This window comes from Polyodon spathula, chromosome 3 (assembly GCF_017654505.1).
Source record: "Polyodon spathula isolate WHYD16114869_AA chromosome 3, ASM1765450v1, whole genome shotgun sequence".
In the NCBI taxonomy this organism is placed as follows: Eukaryota; Metazoa; Chordata; class Actinopteri; order Acipenseriformes; family Polyodontidae; genus Polyodon; species Polyodon spathula.
The window spans coordinates 30796553-30815331 of record NC_054536.1 but is presented as its reverse complement, the minus strand read 5'-3'; the positions used below and the strand labels follow the sequence as shown (position 1 = coordinate 30815331).

The window sequence follows — 18779 nt, the reverse complement described above, 5'->3', positions numbered from 1 at the left end:
TATTAGACAATAATTCCTTTTATTAAAAAATGTTGCTTTCATCTTTACTGCCCTTTGGGTAGGAAGTTAGACTCAAGTGCACACAGTCTTTCCTCCAAGGTCATCAGAACAGATTTTATCTGCCAAAGTGGGAAAAAAATAATTAGTGTATTTCAATAGAGCAAAACTATTAAACTATTATCTACGTTTTTTTGTTTTGTTTTGTTTTGTTTTTTTAGCCCCAGATTAATCTATTGTTATCACAGGGCCTGTGCTAGAGATAGAAATACAATCCAAAAAAAAAAAAACTAAACAGATTTGAAATTATCAGAACAATATTAGAAATGCCTTAGGAAAATCCTCAATATTCTAAATAAAGTGCCTGGAAGTCTATTAATTAATTATTAACAAAAATAAATGCATTTACAATGTGAAACTAGATCAGCTTTACCCTTTGTATATCGGTTTCCACAAATATCCTGGATTCGACAGTGATAGGTTCATCATCTTCATCTGCAAGGGCTTTATGAGGTGTGGACCCTAGCACATAACTAAACATTGCATATGCCAGGTTAGAAAACATGTTCTTGATTCAAATTGAAAAACACAATTAACTAATTGCCTGTGTGATCTAATGAATATTGAAAACTAAACTGCACAGTATATATGCACTCATGCACCTTGCTGTATGAACATTCTGATCTAGTATCAGAGATGCCTCTTCAATCAGCAATTGTCATTGACAACCTCCTACTGTAGCACTAGTGCTAGCAGCAGCATACCTAGTTGGCTCACAAGGTGAAGCAGTGTTAACAGGTGTCAATAGGGGATGAGGGAGATGCTTGTGCCCCCAGTATGAAAACAGCAGGGCGTCTACAAAGTAGCTGCATTTATTGACCATATTAGTTTACAACTTGCAGGATGCAATAGGGAAAATTATAAAATGGGAACTGAACTCCCATTGTTGCCACATATGGATACTAGGGGGCCCTGCTATCACATCACACAGTCAGGATGATATAAAATGAGCTGCCAATCAATCCGCTAACAGTCCACTGTTAATGACCCTGCAACGAAGCTTGCTCAAGAGCAGCAGATCACAACTCGTACTTGAGGGACATGACATCATGTTTTATAAGTTATAAATTAAATAATTCACAGATGAGAGATAATTGGTTCAACTAAGCAATTAAGGGTATGCTTGGAATCAATGTCTGGCCTAGAAAGAGGTGCTCAGCAGCCCTGGAAAAAGGATACTGGAGGATGATTTGAAATTAATTAACTCCTTTAACCCTTTGCGGGTTCAGCGCCCGTCAGGTCCAATTTATTTTCACACGCGGTTTAAATGTAATTTTATTCACAGTAAAACAGGTGTTAAAAGCACTGCATAACAACAGGAAACTCAGTACTGCATCTCCAGCCCCGCCCCACGCCTTGTACGCTGTATTTATCACATACCTCTTCACAGTCGTGCATACTGAAATCTTCTCCTGATCACTCGTTTTATCACCAAACTCGACAATAATGCGATCCAAGCCACTATTTTATTACTATAACATCTCAAAAAGCTTGGCGAATGTCTGTGACGTTCTTTGAGCGCAGGATGCTGAAGCAGCGGTATTGTTTGTTTATGTCCGTATTATGTTTGTTATTACTATTACTGCTCAGATCCGCCTCTTTTTTTCGGCTTCTATTGGTCTCACTCGGCCACTGAAAGGTTTCCTCAGCTTTTTCCTGAGAAAAAACGACGAGACCTGTGCTTGATGTCTTTTTGATGATATTGGACAGGGTCCGACATCGGACCGGAAAGGAAAAATTGTAATGTCAGACCTGGTCAGACATAGGACCGCAAAGGGTTAAATAACAACTTTAATTGGTTCAATTTAACAATTCAGAGCAGGGTTGGAACAAGGACCTGGACTGGTAGGGCCATTTGCCTAGCCTTTGCTTCAAACTCAACATTGGAGTCTCGTGTGGAAGTTCCAAACCAACATCAGCGGAGTTCAAATGTTATTCCAAAAAAATTGAGCCACAAGAGTAACTAAAAAAAAAATATTGGGGGTCTCATGGCAATATCTGAATCACTTTTATTCACCAAACATTTTAAAATGTCACAATGTTTTCCTGTTACACTGAACAGTAGATTGGTAGATTGAACAGCGGGCTGGTTTAAGTGACTTCCTGCTCTGGCAACTACACAGAATTGCAAATGTACAGTTTACCTGAAGATAGCAGAGTGGCGGCACAAAAGGATCGCAGGGGCCATACAGGGTGGACCACTGACATATAGCACACCACTTCCCAACCTGACCCCATCACACCCTGCAAGCTGTACACTTAAATACTCAACACATCTGCTGCTATGCCAAAGCAATCTTGTTTTAAGGAATGCAAACGAAGTGAACATACATGATCTGCACAGACGATTAACCTGTGGAAGAATGTTGCAAACATTTACAATATCTGTGCTAGGCAAGAAACACAAGCCTCGTTTTATTGACTATTGTGCAGCAGCTACAGTACAAGCTTAAGATTGAAAAGTAAACAGCCCATACCTTGCAACAGACATAACATTTAAACAGAACACATCTCTTTTGTAGTCCAGATTCTTCGGTGTACACGTGTAGATCTTGCCCAATTCACAATAGCAGCCACCACAAGACAATAATGAATATATACTGAAAGAAATACAGAAATAACAAAATAAGACTTAAGTAAAAGTAAAATGCCAGGTGTGCAACAATTAGACAAAATTCAAGTCATAATATGGGTGTGAATCTATATGACATTATTATACACTATTCACACAAACCTAAAAAAAAAACAGATCATGTTTTAAAATTATTGTGGATGAACTGAATAGCAGTCACGTAGTTTCAATGTCCCACACACTTCATTTAGGTAAGGTGAATAAGGTACAAGTGGTTTTTTTGTTGTTTTATTAACACCTGCATTTCTCTAGAACTGCATCAGGGCTTTTGACTGGATGTACAAGAGCAGGACTAGCTTTGTAAAACATTTCCACGACCTGCATGCATCAATTCTGTAAAGACATACCTACCAGTCACATTCATTCAGTTTTGTAGAAACAAGCTTCTCATTACTGACAACAACATTGTTGGTGGTTGCTGAAAACAAGTAAAAATAAATAAATAAATAAATAAAAGGATTTAAAAAAATTAAATACATACTGTGGACAACAAACAAATGCACAAGATAATACATAACAAGATACGTTTGACTGGTGGGGCTACTTTACATGTTGTGCCACAATATAAAATAATAATTGATTACCGTTTTCAATTTAGGATTGTGCAGGATATAGACTATGTGTCATGTATAGGCTCGATTTACAGGTACTCCAAAAAACCTGCAACGCTTAATGATTAAACTGAGTCAATTCTCGTTAAAACATACACGGATTAGACGAATTTCCTGATAGTACGAATTTACTACAAGGTCCCAGATAAATTTAGCAGCTGCTTATTGTAAGTGACTTCTTTCGTTTAACACGATTTTCCCGTTAGTGCAAATTTCTTTGTGAATTACTTTGGATCCATCTCAGGGAAGAAAATTAGAACTAAAACGAATTGCTCCAATTCAGCTAAATGTAGATAATTGGGAAATGTATTAACTTTCACCCAGATTAGCGCCTCAGTATTGTACATTAGTGCTGTTTAGGGACTAGACTATCATAAAATGCATTTCGAGTTGCCCGCTATGCTCACGCAAAAACGTGCACTATCCTTACAAAACAATAGAGAGGGGTTGAAAGCGGCGGATAATTCACCACCTTGAAAGAAAAAGAAATGCTGCTGTAGATGACAATACATTTCCGTGAACACGTGTTCCCATATAGCCGTATTTTCAAATGAAATTCACAGTACTTTCAATGTATAATACTTTGAATTGTTCTGTATAATTTGATGTCAGTGTTACTGTAACTTTAATAAACACCGGCAGTATGGTTTAGACTAAATTACTGGTGCCTAAAATTCGTATTAACGAGAACTGATTGTATAGCTGAGTGTATATATTTAAAATATTATGCTCATAATAATAATGCGTTGTGTTGTTGATACCATGTGGTAAACGGTAATGCATTAACATGAAACAGAATCCATACGGCATTACCAATTCAAATACTGTTAGCCCACACACAAATAAACACTGCTAAGTACTTGATACGAACTTTTCAGCCATATAGTGCCCGTCTCATCCTCACTCCCGAGCCAAGCCAAGGAGTCCCCGATGGGCACTTTGCAGTTAACGCAGAGAAACACGGCGGGAGGTCCTCCGTTTTCCTCGCAGTCCCCAACCCCCTCTTGCGAAATCCCCAGCAATGTCCCACTTTCATCTTCCAGCTCATGTTCAGCATAAATCTTTTTTGGAGAATCCATGGTACAGAATCACCCGCCACAGCAAATCTCCCGCCCTGTTTGAATCTCCAAAACATACACATTCACCCGAGCTTTACACCGGAAGCACATAATGCTAGGACGGTAGGTAAAACTAATAGACTGACATCCAGCGGCTGGAAAGTGTAACACCTTACACTCCGACACATTTAAATGATTGCTTTTATTTCTCTAATACTACTCCGTTTCATGGCTGTTGACAGTTGCAGCAGGAATGGCATTTCTGCAACCTCTTATAGATAAGAAGCATTCGAACTCCGTTAATAATATACAGTATGTAATTGTTACTGTAGAAGAAAAATAAGATTTGTTTGAATATGCTATTTTTGTTGTTTGTTAAAAAAATATTCTAACACACATGATATGTTAATCTAAGTAGTTAATTAAATGTATTGCAATAATCAAATGTATGTAAAAGTCGTTCATTTGTGTGGTCATATTTATAGCCTTGTTATTACCGTTTCCAGTAATGTTTATCTTTTTCTCAGTTTTCAGTTCAGTGATTTATTAAAAATGCTTTTCATAATCACCACCAGGGGTTGCTGGTGGTCTGTAAATACCAGTCTTCCTGTCTATTTGATCTGCTATGGGTTTCCTGCATGTACTGTCCAGATGCTTTCCTGGTACATTAGTATATTAGGGTAAAGTATATAGAGGTGTGTCTGTGTGTTTGCATACATGTCTCAACAATGGGAGCACGCAGTTATATTTCCTCGAGGTGCTGGTGTTCCAGAACATTTTCACAAACAAGCAAGTTGGAAAAACGCTTGGTTGTGTGTCTGGGTTTGCAGCTGGTTCTGGTTTAGATGTGGTTTCGCTGCTGCTCTCCACAATGCTGCAATCCATCCATCGTTGTGCCAGACAGCGCTCTCTGTGCCGGCCTCTGTCTGTCTTTAAACCCTCCACTGTCACAATGTGTGCCTTTTCTCTGTCTGTCCGTCCGTCTAACAGTCCAGACACCCCACTATGACCTTCTGTTTTATATAAAAAATGCATCATCCGTAAAGCGCTTTATTTGATTTAACTAGGCAAGCCAATTGAAAACTGATCCTCGTATTAAAAACCGACCTGGTCAGGCCTCTTAAAGACAAAGTGATCCTACTTGCCGGGTGCATTGCTGTCGAGTTGAGACTAGTGCCCATTAATAGACTATATATACAGGGTTACTAAGCTTGCACAACACTGCACGTTTTCCTAAAGGTTTAGAAAACTTTTGTTATGTTTATATAACATTAACAAACAATCAGCAACTATTCCCCAATTAAATATCTGACAGTTAATAATCGACATTGACCAATGCATTGAGAACACTCACTCAAAAGCAAGACAATGTGTAGACTCTTCACAAGAGCTTTTAAATACAACTCAAAACATGATGTGTTTTTTAACATTTGTTAAAAACTATACTTTTGTTTCAATAATTCTAAGGTGATTGTTTTACATCTTGTGCTTATTGTAATTGCACACTTAGAAAGAGAATGCAAGTCAAGAGGAATATAGTTTATGTAATTTTTTAAGAATGCCCCAGGGTGAAAGGGAAAGCCCTTTTTTATTGTTTTATGCTCCTAAGGGTGAATGGCGAATGTGAGGCTGAGCAGGAATTCAAGTGTTATCTAAAAACAAAAATGTTTAGCTTCGCTAATTCTAAGCACTGGTACCTGGCTTTCATGTAGGGGCTACAAGGTGTGAGCCCAGCCAATCGTATAGAGAGCTATAGCCAGCTCGTGTTTCAGATGTCTGCTAGTTAGTGTCTTGAGAGAGGGTAGAAGTGCCTCTGTGGTTATGCCTGAATTTTGCTCTGGTGTACTGTCAGCTTACATACTCCCTTTCACAGCTGGCTTGGGACTGATGAAGACAGAAGCCAAGCGGCCTGTCCCCCCCAGGATCACCCTGTGATACAGTGGCTTAGCTCAGCCTAGAAATTAGGAATCCAGCCTTGAGCTTTTTGTCTACTGGTTTGTTGATTTTACTGGTTCCTCCAGATCTTCAGTGACATTAACACTGATAGAAACTGCACTGCTGGAGGCACTAACTGACATGTTTTCAAAGCACTTACTCTTAAATTAACTCATTTTTTAATGAGCAAATTCCACGTTAATGTTCACAAACTGGGAACCAATTTCATGAGACCTTGTATTGAGTTACTTGGTTGTTTGGTTCAGGTTTGGTAAAAATGACTTGGTGTTTTATCTCCTTTTGAACATACCTGTCTTATTAAATTTTCAAATTTTTCAGAAAAATTATCCCTATTGTAACCTATTAGCAGCACACTTGTAATTTTGCTGAGTGTTGATCTCTATCAGTGACGAAGAATTCTAAACATTTAAACCACAACAGAATCTACACAGATTAAATATGCTCATGTTAGCTTTTTGTCTGGTTTTTATTTAGATTTCATAACTCGTAATATGTTTAGTGTTCGGTGGTTACCTCTCATCAAGTTGAGAGTGTACTTTCTCTTGCACTCTTTGTATGACACAGCAAAGAGTGCACCAGAAAAAACAAGTTGCAGGAAGGAGCTGTTCGATTACTGTTCTGAACAGTGTCTCGATTGTCTTTTACTGTTTAAATGTTGCCTGCTTCCTCGCCAAACAATAACCTTTGCCTCTGCAGTTTGTAGTGGTCCTTTACTGGTTACTATTCCTTTAAATGTATATAGTTATCTTGTATCACCTACTGTGGAATATCTCTCAGTGGCGAGGAGGGCAGAGAGCTGTGCACATGTGCCTCAGATGTATCCAGAGTAACGTGTGCTAACTAGTGGGCTGAATAATAGAAGTACCTGACTCTGTGACATGTGTGTTACAGAATGGACCTGTGGAACTAGTATATGAATGGTCTGAAGCATTTGACTTCTAAAATAAATGTGCTCTGTGCTTGTACCCACAATCCGTGTCTGGACTCTATACTGCCTTCTGGCCTGGATTAACAAATTGATTAACAGAGTTCATCCATAATTATCAAACATACAAAGGTAGAGAATGTTGCAGTACTGCAATTGTAATAAAAGCTGTATCCTTGTTTAAGAGGAGATAGACTTAGGGCAGAGGGAAGGAGACCCTTCACACAGAGAGTGGTAAGGGTATGGAAAGGGTTACCTAGCCATGTTGTTGAGGGGGAATCACTTTAAGACAAGTTTCATATCAATCCGCTACTTACTAGGAACATAGATGGAGCAAATGACCTGCTCTAGTTTGTAAATGCTCGTATGTTCTTGTGTTGTTAAAAGCTGTAAACCTATTCTGGGTTTTCATATACTACATTGCAATTTATTTATAGTCTAGAACAATACAAACTGTATGCAATATAACAGAATTCTTCCTGAATTAAGTTGCATCCTTGTGTTTTATAATCTATTATTCTTAACCCTGGCATTACTAAAATGTCCTGTCACCTTTTTATTTGTTAACACCCATATATATTAAAAAAATAAATTACCAAACCATATTGGCATAAAATGCTTACTAAATTCTATGAGAATAATGTTGCATCTCCACGGGAGATAACAAATGGCCACACAGGAGTGTTAACAGCATCATTGAAATAATTGCATAACTGATGGAACCTGATTGATGTAACTTTTTTTCTGATGAATGGAACAAACTAAAAGTGGAGGTGCTGTGCAGTGTACCAATGGAATGTGGCAGTCTGGCATGAGGGTTCATCACCAGTCCTCCAGGTATTATAAGTCCCCCAAATGTAATGGGCTCCAGGTAGGAGCGTGGGTAGGTGTAGTACAGTAAGAAGTTAGGGGTAAAAGGGAGGTGTAGTATAGTAAGGAGTTAGGGGTAAGGAGGAGGTGTATACAGTAAGGAGTTAGGGGTAAGGGGGAGGTGTAGTACAGTAAGGAGTTAGGGGTAAGGGGGAGGTGTAGTACAGTAAGGAGTTAGGGGTAAGGGGGAGGTGTAGTACAGTAAGGAGTTAGGGGTAAGGGGGAGGTGTATATAGTAAGGAGTTAGGGGTAAGGGGGAGGTGTAGTACAGTAAGGAGTTAGGGGTAAGGGGGAGGTGTAGTACAGTAAGAAGTTAGAGTTAAGGGGGGGGTGTAGTACAGTAAGGAGTTAGGGGTAAGGGGGAGGTGTAGTACAGTAAGGAGTTAGGGGTAAGGGGGAGGTGTAGTACAGTAAGAAGTTAGAGGTAAGGGGGAGGTGTAGTACAGTAAGAAGTTAGGGGTAAGGGGGGTGCTGTAGTCCCACACTGTTGTAGGTTCCCGGATAACCAGCAGTTGCTGCCATGGCCAGCAGGGATGCTTCTGAGGACCTCTTTGAAAATCACACCTGTGATTGAAAACTGGACAGTGTGTGTGTCTGCCTGTCCACCTGTTTGTGTGTGTGTGTGTGTGTGTGTGTGTGTGTGCAGTTTACTCTGATATAGACACAGGACATTTTTTGTGAGGAGGACTTTGATGGTCCTCATTTAGATTTTTTTCTATTTCCTAAAAAATAATAAAAAAACAAAGACATTTCTTCCACTTTTACAGTGTTATTTTTTGGAATCATGAGTAAGAATATAATTGGTGTCAATGCAATACCCTCACTAAGATGGTAACATGAACCTGTATGTGTCTGTCTCAGTGTGTGTGTGTGTGTGTGTCTGTGTGTTGATCTTATTCTTCTGCCCTCTCCCTCCCCACGTGTTAAGCGACCTTTTAAACCCGGAGAGAGCAGAGGTAATCCGTGTCTCTTTGATCTGCCGCTAAAGTGGACATCCTGTGAACTACCACTGCTGTTTTAACTACTCGAGAGGGGCATAAAACCCTTTTTGAATTCAAAATAACTAAAAGGGGGGTGGAGGGGCTTTATAGCAGAAGAGCTCATTTCCCTCCACTCATGAAACAAAACGGAGGGTGGAGCTGTCGCCTTGTTCACAATAAAAGAACAGGGCTGCCCAGCGGCTCAGCTGCTCTACGACCAGGACACTTCAAAGGCAGCCGGGGGCGGGGCAGTGCTGTAAAGATTTGTATTTCAAAGCCCCCTGCAGTGAGGAGCAGAGATGCAGATAGCCCTTTACTTCCAGGAGTAAAGAGTTTAATTTCTTTATTGCAGGTCGGGATAACCTGTCTCCCCCCTCCTCCCATGTCACCTTTTCCTTACAACTTCACACCCCCGTTTTACAACTCCACTCTCAAAAGCATCTGAGCTCCTATCATCCTCCTATGATCAGGGGGTGTAAAGTTCTACAAAGTATTTAGCGAGGCTGGGATCTAATATCTCTACCCTCCCACTCTACACACTGGGAAATACTTTACTTAATCCAGTGCTAGGATGAACATGGGTTCAGATATTCCCTAACAATGTTAATATCAAAAATCCCTAAATTTATGATCATTTTTGTCACCAATACATTTCAAGGAGTATTTGTTTGTATTTACTCTATGTATAACTTATTGGTCTCTGCAATTTAAAAACCTGCTCTCAGAAATAAATTACATGTAATCGATAACTATTAAACCCCAATGGATCTAATTTTAGAAATACTAAAATAAATTAAATTACAAATGTTTCAGCTAGAAGACTTAACAGTGTCTTCTCATCAAAACATTTGTCATTTCATTTATTATGTTTCTTTCAGTGTTTCTAAAGATAAAGACATGAAATATAGAACCTCTGAAAAACTCTGGAATTCCTTTCTCGGTAAAATGAGAGGGGGTTTCCTATCGGGAACAGATTTATAAACTGCATCACACTTGTTTAGCCTGGTCTTTTCACAGTGTTGTTGCTAGGAGTCCTGCCAGTTTGTAATACAAGGGTAAATTCCCCTGAAAACAGACCATACTTTTGAATCTTTCCCTAAAGTGTTGCAATTTGTGACTTCAAAAGTGCAAAATGATTGTGAGTCTTGGCACCATTTTAATTTTTCAAATGCAGACCCCAACCTGCAGGTTACTTCCAGCGTCACATCACTGCATGTACAAAATTCACACATTCAGAAGTACAACAACTTGATGCTGTAGTTCTTCCTCCTCGTGTATTCTTTAGGCATTTCCTAACTACCGTTAAGCTGTGTACAGAAAAGAGCCTTGTCGATTGCATGAAATGCCCTCATGAAGTACAGGTGTATTATATTGAAAAAGGTTTGCATTAAAGGATAACCTTTTAACCCCATTTTAGCAGCATTAACGCTCTTCTGCTGAAGATCTTTTACTTTTTACTTGTTTTGTCTTTCGGGATGTGAAGATTTTTTTAAATAAAGTTGTTTCAATTGTTGCTTGTGTTAAAAGAGTAAGACATATTTTTGTTGTATTAATTGTTTGGCACTTAAAACAGTATAAAACATGAGCTATGTAGAAGCTAATGAGTAAATGCATGCAGATTAGTATGCTGTAACAGTGCTAGAAATTTTTAGTAGTATATAAAATAAATCCATTAAGATCTTTTTAACAGAGGGCAAAACAATCAATCTGGAAGTTATTAAACATTGTGCAAACTGTCAATACTCTGATGTGGTTTGTGAGCGTAGTTTGTGAGTGTGGACAAAACCAGGTTATTGTGCAGCACTTCCACTGTAGTGAAAGGTTAGTGCAAATGTGTCTTTGTTTCTATCCTGGAGAAGAATATATGGTAAACAATAAGCAATTTTTAAAAAGTCTAATGCTCGCACACTATGTATCACAAAATGACACAAAGATCAAAAAAAGTCCAAAGCAGAAATATATTTAATCTTATTTACACTCACATGTGCAAAAAAAGTGACAAAGTGCTTAAAAATGTAAATGTTTCAGCAGCCCCTGCGGCTATCATCTGTGCATAATACTAAACACATGTTTACCATTTATATAGTCTCACATCATTCATGTTAACAATATACATATACATCCAACTGGTAATTAGACTAGCAATGGCAGTGAGATCATTATGACAAACTAGTTATATATTAATTGGTTCCAGACTCTCTGTGTAAAAAAGTGCCTCCTATTTTCTGTTCTGAATGCCCCTTTATCTAATCTTCATTTGTGACCCCTGGTCCTTGTTTCTTTTTTCAGGTTGAAAAAGCCTTTTATAATTTTGAATGCTTGAATCAGGTCGCCGCGTAGTCTTCTTTGTTCAAGACTGAATAGATTCAATTCTTTTAGCCTGTCCGCATATGACATCCCTTTTAAATTCTGGTCTCTCTTCTTTGCACTCTTTCTAGAGCAGCAATATCCTTTTTGTAGCGAGGTGACCAGAACTGAACACAATATTCTAGATGAGGTTTTACTAATGCATTGTACAGTTTTAACATTACTTCCCTTGATTTAAATTCAACACTTCTCACTATATATCCAAGCATTTTGTTGGCCTTTTCTTATAGCTTCCCCACATTGTCTAGAGAGAGAGATGAAGACATTTCTGAGTCAACATAAACTCCTAGACCTTTTTCATAGCTTCCTTCTTCATTTTCAGTATCTCCCATATAGTATTTATAATATACATTTTTATTGTCTGTGTGCAGTACCTTACACTTTTCTCTATTAAATGTAATTTGCCATGTGCCTGCCCAGTTCCGAAGGCTGTTACGTTTGCAATTCTCCAGTCTGTCGGTACAACCCCTGTCTCAAGAAACTTGCCTGATCTTGATTAGCGGTTTGTAAATAACTTCTTTCATTTCTTTGAGTACTAAAGGGAGGATCTCATCTGGCCCAGGGGATTTGTTTATTTTAAGAGCTCCTAGTCCCTTTAACACTTCTGCCTCGGTTATGATAAAGTTATTTAAAACTTTATAGGAACAGATCAGCATGTGGGGCATGCTGTCCTTATCCTCCTTTGTAAAAACTTGTGAAAACTAATCATTTAATACATTTGCTATTTTTTTTCTTCATCTGTGATTTTCCCATGTGTATCTCAGAGACATTTTACTTCCTCCTTGAATGTTCTTTTGCTGTTTTAATATTGGAAAAAAACATTTTGGAATTGGTTTTAATCCCCTTGGCAATGTTAATTTCTTTCTCTCTCTTGGCCTTTTTAACTTCCTTTTTGACTTGCATTTGCAGTTCCATGTACTCTTTCTGAGTACTTTGTTCTTGGTCCCTTTTAAATGTTCTGAAAAGTGCCTTTTTATACTTTCCATTAAAAAAAAAAAAATCTAATAACATTTCGATTAATAGTTTTCCTTCCTGTGTACGCTTCAAAATTACTTTATTATCCTTAATTGCTGCTGTTAGCTCAAGTTCACTGCTCCAGTCATCTTTCATTCAAAGCCTCTGATTTCAGCAGCCTCCCATTTAGTTTGCTGTGTTTAACCATTTTGCCATGATCACAATGAGTGTTCATTCTACAAATCGTATGTAACTGTTTCTGACTTCTACATCTGTTAAGATTACGATCCATGCTGTAAGATTTATCTTGCACACAAGATTGACACACTGTAATGAAAACATTTTTCTTTATCTTACACATTGGGGGTGACTCAGTCTAGCTCTGTTAAAATTACAGGATATCTTTCCCAGTGTCAGTGACATTCATCTACCCACCAATTCAAATTTAGAGCTATCAGTAACATTGCTCACTTTTATCCTCTGTGCTGTATGCCCCTGTAAGTTTGACAGACAGGCGGATGAGTACCTTCAAATATCTCCACCATGTATAAATTGTGTTACATAATCTCCTTTCATGTTTCTAGATATGCGGTGTGCAAAAAGTTAAACAGGTATACCGAATCATTGTTGGAAAAAACATACAAATTACTACCATTAACCCTGAGGATATGAAACAGTATATCACGAAAGTCCTTCGTGACAACTGGACAAGCAGTTCTCTTGAGATATGCAAAATTCAGGCTACAGTATATATGCAGGAAAATATGAAGTTACGTTCCAGGGCTCACTGTTAAGGTGCAGGGAATTGACAGTGTGTGATTCATTAAGTAATGGTTAATGACAACTTCTCTCTGATCTCATATCCTCTACAGACCCAGAGGGCACAATTGTGGTCAAGCGTTTCTCCTTACAGAAAAAAGAAAATCAGTGATTATATAGTGTTATGTGAATTAACACCTGGGGAAAGGGGGTGAGCTATTCTTCAATGGTAGACACTGGTACTGCTAAGCTAGGTTTTGGATTACTGTAAGGATTATGGTACTGTGGGTGGTGGAGTTTGGGTGTTGAGGTAAGAATTAAGGTCAGATTATCTACTGTATGAAAATGCAGGAAAGAGAACACTGTGGTTTACTGAGACTGTGACTGGGTGTGATTAATTACAGGCTGTGACTCTGGAAGCTATGAAGTTTCAGTCCTGGGGATGGCCGTAACTAGCTATGAGGACACTGAGGTTGTGTCCTCGGTTGTTTTTTTGCATCATAAACGCTGATGCTCATGTAAATATTCTGGTAAAGTATAAAAGACTCAGTTTACTCGGTTGGTTTGCCGTGTAACATGGATTTGGAGGCTGTATAGTAAATACGAAACAGTCATATAAATACTGTCAGCTATAACTTGAAACCTAAGTTTGACCTTGGTAGAATGTCAGCTCTGGATATGGTCCTGGTCCTGGGGGAGTGGCAGTTAGATAACGCAAGAGTCTGAGGACAAGGATTAGACTGTGGAGCTGAAAAGAGCCACTGAATGTGGAGGTATTTAATTATGGGAAAACACACAAACACCCAAGCTTACACACACACACACACACACACACACACACACACACACACGCACAAACTAACATGCCTCGATTATATTCAGTGCTGCAGGTGTTAGAAAACAGCCCTTTGGACCTACTTTCAAAACCTTTCCTCCAGTGTTTCAGATAACTCAGAGTGCTTCAGAAACCCTATAATCTGATAATTTTACATCATGTTGGGATTCCCTACTTGTATTCCCTACAGATGTGTTCAGTTAGAGTCTGCTGTTCTCGATTCCACTCTACAGTGTAAAATGAAACTGATCTGCAACCAGGCCCACTTGGTGAAGGTTGAGAATTAACAGTAGTAGATGTCAGTTATTCTGATGATAACCCTGTTAATTCCACCTCAGGTTCCGCTGTCTTTAATGCTGCATTGATCTTCATTCTCTGAGCACAGTGCTGACAGTTTGTCTCTTTGGCAGATTTGTCTAAATGTAAATAATGCTACAAGAGAATGATTCTGCTGTTCAGTTAAAATCTTACCTAAAATCACCGTCTACCTTGTATAAACCATAATGTGTATATGCAGTTATTTACATTATCTTTCATTTAGAGTCTTGACTTGTTTCACAGCTTCGGCAGACTTTGCATTAGTCCTGCCCTCTTTGCAGCAGTGTCCAATTAACACACAGGCTGTTTTGATGAATTAAAAAAATAGATATTAATAATAATGATATAAATGGATAAAACAGGATAGGCAATGGCAGCCTATTAGGTTTGATTAACTAATAATGTGGACTAAAAAGGGCATGGTATTGCAGGGGGGACAGGAAAATGGTTACACTGTGATGTACCTGATGTACTAAGAGTTTAGACACCATCCTGAGTCTTCTATTGAACTGAATTTTAAAAATTCACCAGGATTTGATGACTGAATGACTGAAACAGATAATGATACAAAGTCATTCAAAACAACAACAATAATAATAATTATAATAATAATGATAATATATTATTCAGATAACTGTGACGTTTCATACCTGTACCAATTTTTTTTTTTTTTAATAGATAGTTTGCATATCCAATAGTATATAAGACTGATAACACTTAGACAGAGCTGCACACTCAGTAAAGGCAATGCTCATACACTCAACATGTTTACATACATGTTGCCAGACTAATACATACAGAGTCAAACATATAATATGTAGGCACTGTGTATATGCTGGCCTTACACACATACAAACATTCACTGATTATAGCAGAGAGCAGGAGCGGTTCTGTGCCTTTAAGGGTAATTATAGTTTTGGAATGCCTGTTGGTAGCAGAGGGATTTGTTTCCATTCTGGGGAGCTTTGGGAAACCACATCAGTGGTAAATGTTGAAGCAGCTGGGGTCCCCTCTTGCAGAGCCTGCATTCCTCCCAGAGGAGCACCTCTCCCAGGCAGACCAGAAGAAAATGTACAAATGAGAGGAGGCCATTCGGCCCACCAATGCTTGTCTGGTTCTTAGCATTTGGTTGATTTCTAGACTTTGTCAAATCTTGTCTTAAAGAATGCATGTGAATCAGCATCAACAACTTGGCTAGGTAAACCATTCATAGCCTCACCACTCTCTGTGTGAAGAAATGGCTCCAGCTATGCCCTCTGGTTTTGTTTTTTATTCTGCACTGGATGTATTGGCCAGTGTAACAGAGGATGAATGTAAAATAGTGCTCTACCTTTAAATGCAGACCTTTTCTGTTTTGGATTGTACCACTGACTCTGACAGGGGTGTAAACCTTATTCAGAACAGTGAAATATCTATTAACAATATTCCTTTGAAACATTTGTATACATTGTTTTCGTTGTGCAGTTTTGCAGTTACCTGATGAAATACTGCATCCTCCTTATGGCAGAGGAATTCTGCTGCTAGGTTGGAGGAGCGACTCAACTGTCCCAGACCAGCAGGGGTGCAGTCAACCAGGACAGTGCTGGCATGTGGAGGTTGTAGAGGCCAATGGCTCACAGCAGCAGCTCTACAGCTGGACTTCTATTTTTAATAAACTTAAACAAATACCTTGCATTCTGGTAGATTGGCCACAGGGAGACAAAAAACTGAGTGACGTGAACCCCCAGTTTTAAGTTGTGCATCTACCTGGATGTTTACTAATGACATACAAACATCTCATCTTGGACCATGGCTATTGAGGGATAGTGGACAGTTCTCAGGTGTTGCCCTGGGCTGAACTCCAGGATTGGTATCTCATGATACAGTATGCTGCTGTGTTCACCCACAGCCAGCTCACAAACTGAAAAAAAAAAAAAAAAAATCACATACAACTACTATTTTGGAACTATTTGGGGGGGGATAGGGTTGTGGGGCAGGATGTAAGGTGTAAGAACAATGCACTCCTGCAGATGGTATCAGACTTCAAAGGTAGAGTCCACAGACAGGATCTCATAGCATGCTGTGGAGCACTGCAGGGGGAAGGGTAGAGCAGGTGTGGAGACTTCAAAGATGGGGCCTCCTAACAGCACCAGACTTGCCTTCAGTTGAACTGGACAGAAAGTGTGGACCTGATCTGGCAGCTTCCCTGAGAGCATGTTAATAACTGCCAGTGTGGTGAATTTTATGACTACCTGCCAGATAGAGATCTAATAAATTGTATTTAGTTTTTATGGAATCAAGTGCACTGTTTATAAAGCAGTTATGATTTATATACCAATGCAATAAATAATATATGATGGTATCTGGTACTTATTTTATTTATTGCTTATGTCCCCTTATTTCCTAGTCATTTTGATTAGTAAGTATTCATTAAGTAGACACATTGGCCCAGAATATGAAAGCTTTTCCATCGGGTAGGGCTTTTGTGGTAGTGTTTTAACTTTCCAACTGATTTTCATGTTCCGAACAGAAATCTAAAATGGCCAGGAAGGGTGAGAACAGTGGCAAACCCACAATTCTGACACTATGAAGAACGTTATGCAAACAAAGCGGGTACTTAATTAACATACCCCTGTGCAATAATCTAAAGGGTTGATGTGGTCAGATGGAGTGTTTTCCATCTAAAGCGGTTCCACCTGTTTCAAAGAGTCCTAATGGAGTTGGGAATATTTCAAACAGGCTCTATGCTAAAATTAAAAAAAAGGTCTGCTGTGAGTGGTGACTCTTTGACTGTACTTATGGTATGGTGCCCAAATGTGCTGCTAGGACTGCTGGGATTTTAGAGAATGAAATGGATAATGTAGCTGCCCCCCCCCCCCCCCCAGTATGTAATGGAAACTGAAAGTATACCCCACTGGTGTATCGTCAAAGGGCCACCTGTTTGGATCTTATAGACAAGCAAGTGCTACAGAGGTTTTGAATGGATAAAGCTACAATGTTGTATTTATGTAATGAACTTAAAGAGGATTTAAAGCACCCTGAGGGCTCATGCATGGCCAGTATCACTCACAGCCCTGTCGTTCTTTGCCATCGGTTGTTTGTATGATATCCTATTATAAACTCACAGGTTATTCATTTTCATAAAGGGCAACCAGGTATGGTGCATATTTTATACCAAAATGAAAAATAAATAAATAAATAAACAAATGCCTATAAATGTATTTATGTATTCATTTATTTTTCATTTTTGACATAACATATCCGCCATAGTCGTGTACATGAAACTATAATTTAATTAATAAAGAACATGCATTCAAAATTAGGCTACATTAAAATGGGCTTTCTAACTTTACCTTTTTACTTCTGTCCCTACATACTTGCTTTATTATTGTGTTCTATTGAATGTGTCTTGTCTTGTTTCTCCATATCTCTTGAAACACACGTCTGTTTTGTTTTTCTCAACCTACCTTTCATTCCCACCTGTTCATTGATTAAAATTCTGAAATTTTGTAAAAACGGTCATTTGCATCATTAACAAAAAGGTTTCTCATTTAAATATTGAAGTTATTCTGTCACCTTTATGTAAATTGCACCAATTCCACTTGTCGGCAAACAGCAGAAAAGTGCTTCATTTTATGATGGAAACAATGTTCGGGATAAGAGTCGGGTTAAAACAAACGGAAACAGCGAGTTTCAGACTGTCGGAAGACACTTGATATTCAGGGCCATTGTGCTAGATTCTCAAAGCTATTTACGCCAAATTGTCATAAAAGCATTTTTTTGTGTAAGAATCAATTACTAGTTCTAAAACAAATAAAAACAACAACTTAAGACAACTTACAAGCCCCAGCACTAAATATTCAAGTTGTTTCTTTCTAGTGTGCTAACTTTATTGAGTGTGTTTTTCCTTTCTGGAAAAAATAATTGCTAATGAGGATTTGGAGTAAATAGCTTTGATAGCATATTTTTAATTAAATTTTAATTTAAATGTGTGAGTGAGTTTTAGTTTTACATCTCACAATTTTAAGTGGCTTTTATAGATGAACTGCTATACAGTATACCAGCCTTGGTTGGGATCTAAACAGATTGAGACTCGCAAGCATTGTAAATGGCTCTGGGCTTTAGTGGGACACCTAGTTTGTCAGTTCTGACCTAAACAGGAGGAAGCGTCCTTTGTTGTGTGCTGTGTTCCAAGGCCAGCTACACCTCAACAATAAGGGTCGACTCACCCAACAGCTGTTACAGATGAACTGGGGGCCTTAGGCACCGTCCCCTCTGTAATCAGGAAAAGGCACAGGAAAAGGAGGCACAGGCAGTAAAGGATGGGGCTATAATTATGCAATGAAGGTGAATTGCTGGGGAATATGGCTGTAATATAACTGGCAGAGTTGTAAAATGCTACATTGAATCTAAGGCAAAGTGTTACATACTGGCCACTAAAAAATGTAAGATCCAGATACCAAATGTGGGGTATAGAG

At 38.6% G+C, this 18779-nt stretch overlaps 1 protein-coding gene across 1 annotated transcript; it reads right to left on the bottom strand.

The window, feature by feature from the left end:
• mis18a (MIS18 kinetochore protein A) lies at window positions 1-4444 on the bottom strand. Its single transcript, XM_041245009.1, has 5 exons — window positions 4172-4444; window positions 3041-3107; window positions 2535-2657; window positions 431-530; window positions 1-119 (listed from the first exon to the last, which is right to left on the bottom strand). Exons 1-5 carry the CDS (start codon window positions 4377-4379, stop codon window positions 45-47), a joined length of 573 nt encoding a protein of 190 aa, XP_041100943.1. The 5' UTR covers window positions 4380-4444; the 3' UTR covers window positions 1-44.
• Between the last annotated feature and the right edge of the window lie 14335 nt (window positions 4445-18779).

What these genes read in the sequence shown, in the direction of transcription:
- mis18a (XM_041245009.1), bottom strand. Translation starts at nt 4,379, where the DNA reads ATGGATTCTCCAAAAAAGATTTATGCTGAACATGAGCTGGAAGATGAA. An exon ending in AAACTGAATGAATGTGACTG is followed by an intron (nt 2,658 to 3,040) that starts GTAGGTATGTCT and finishes TATTTCTTTCAG; the next exon opens with TATATATTCATTATTGTCTT. An exon ending in TGGAAACCGATATACAAAGG is followed by an intron (nt 120 to 430) that starts GTAAAGCTGATC and finishes CCACTTTGGCAG; the next exon opens with ATAAAATCTGTTCTGATGAC.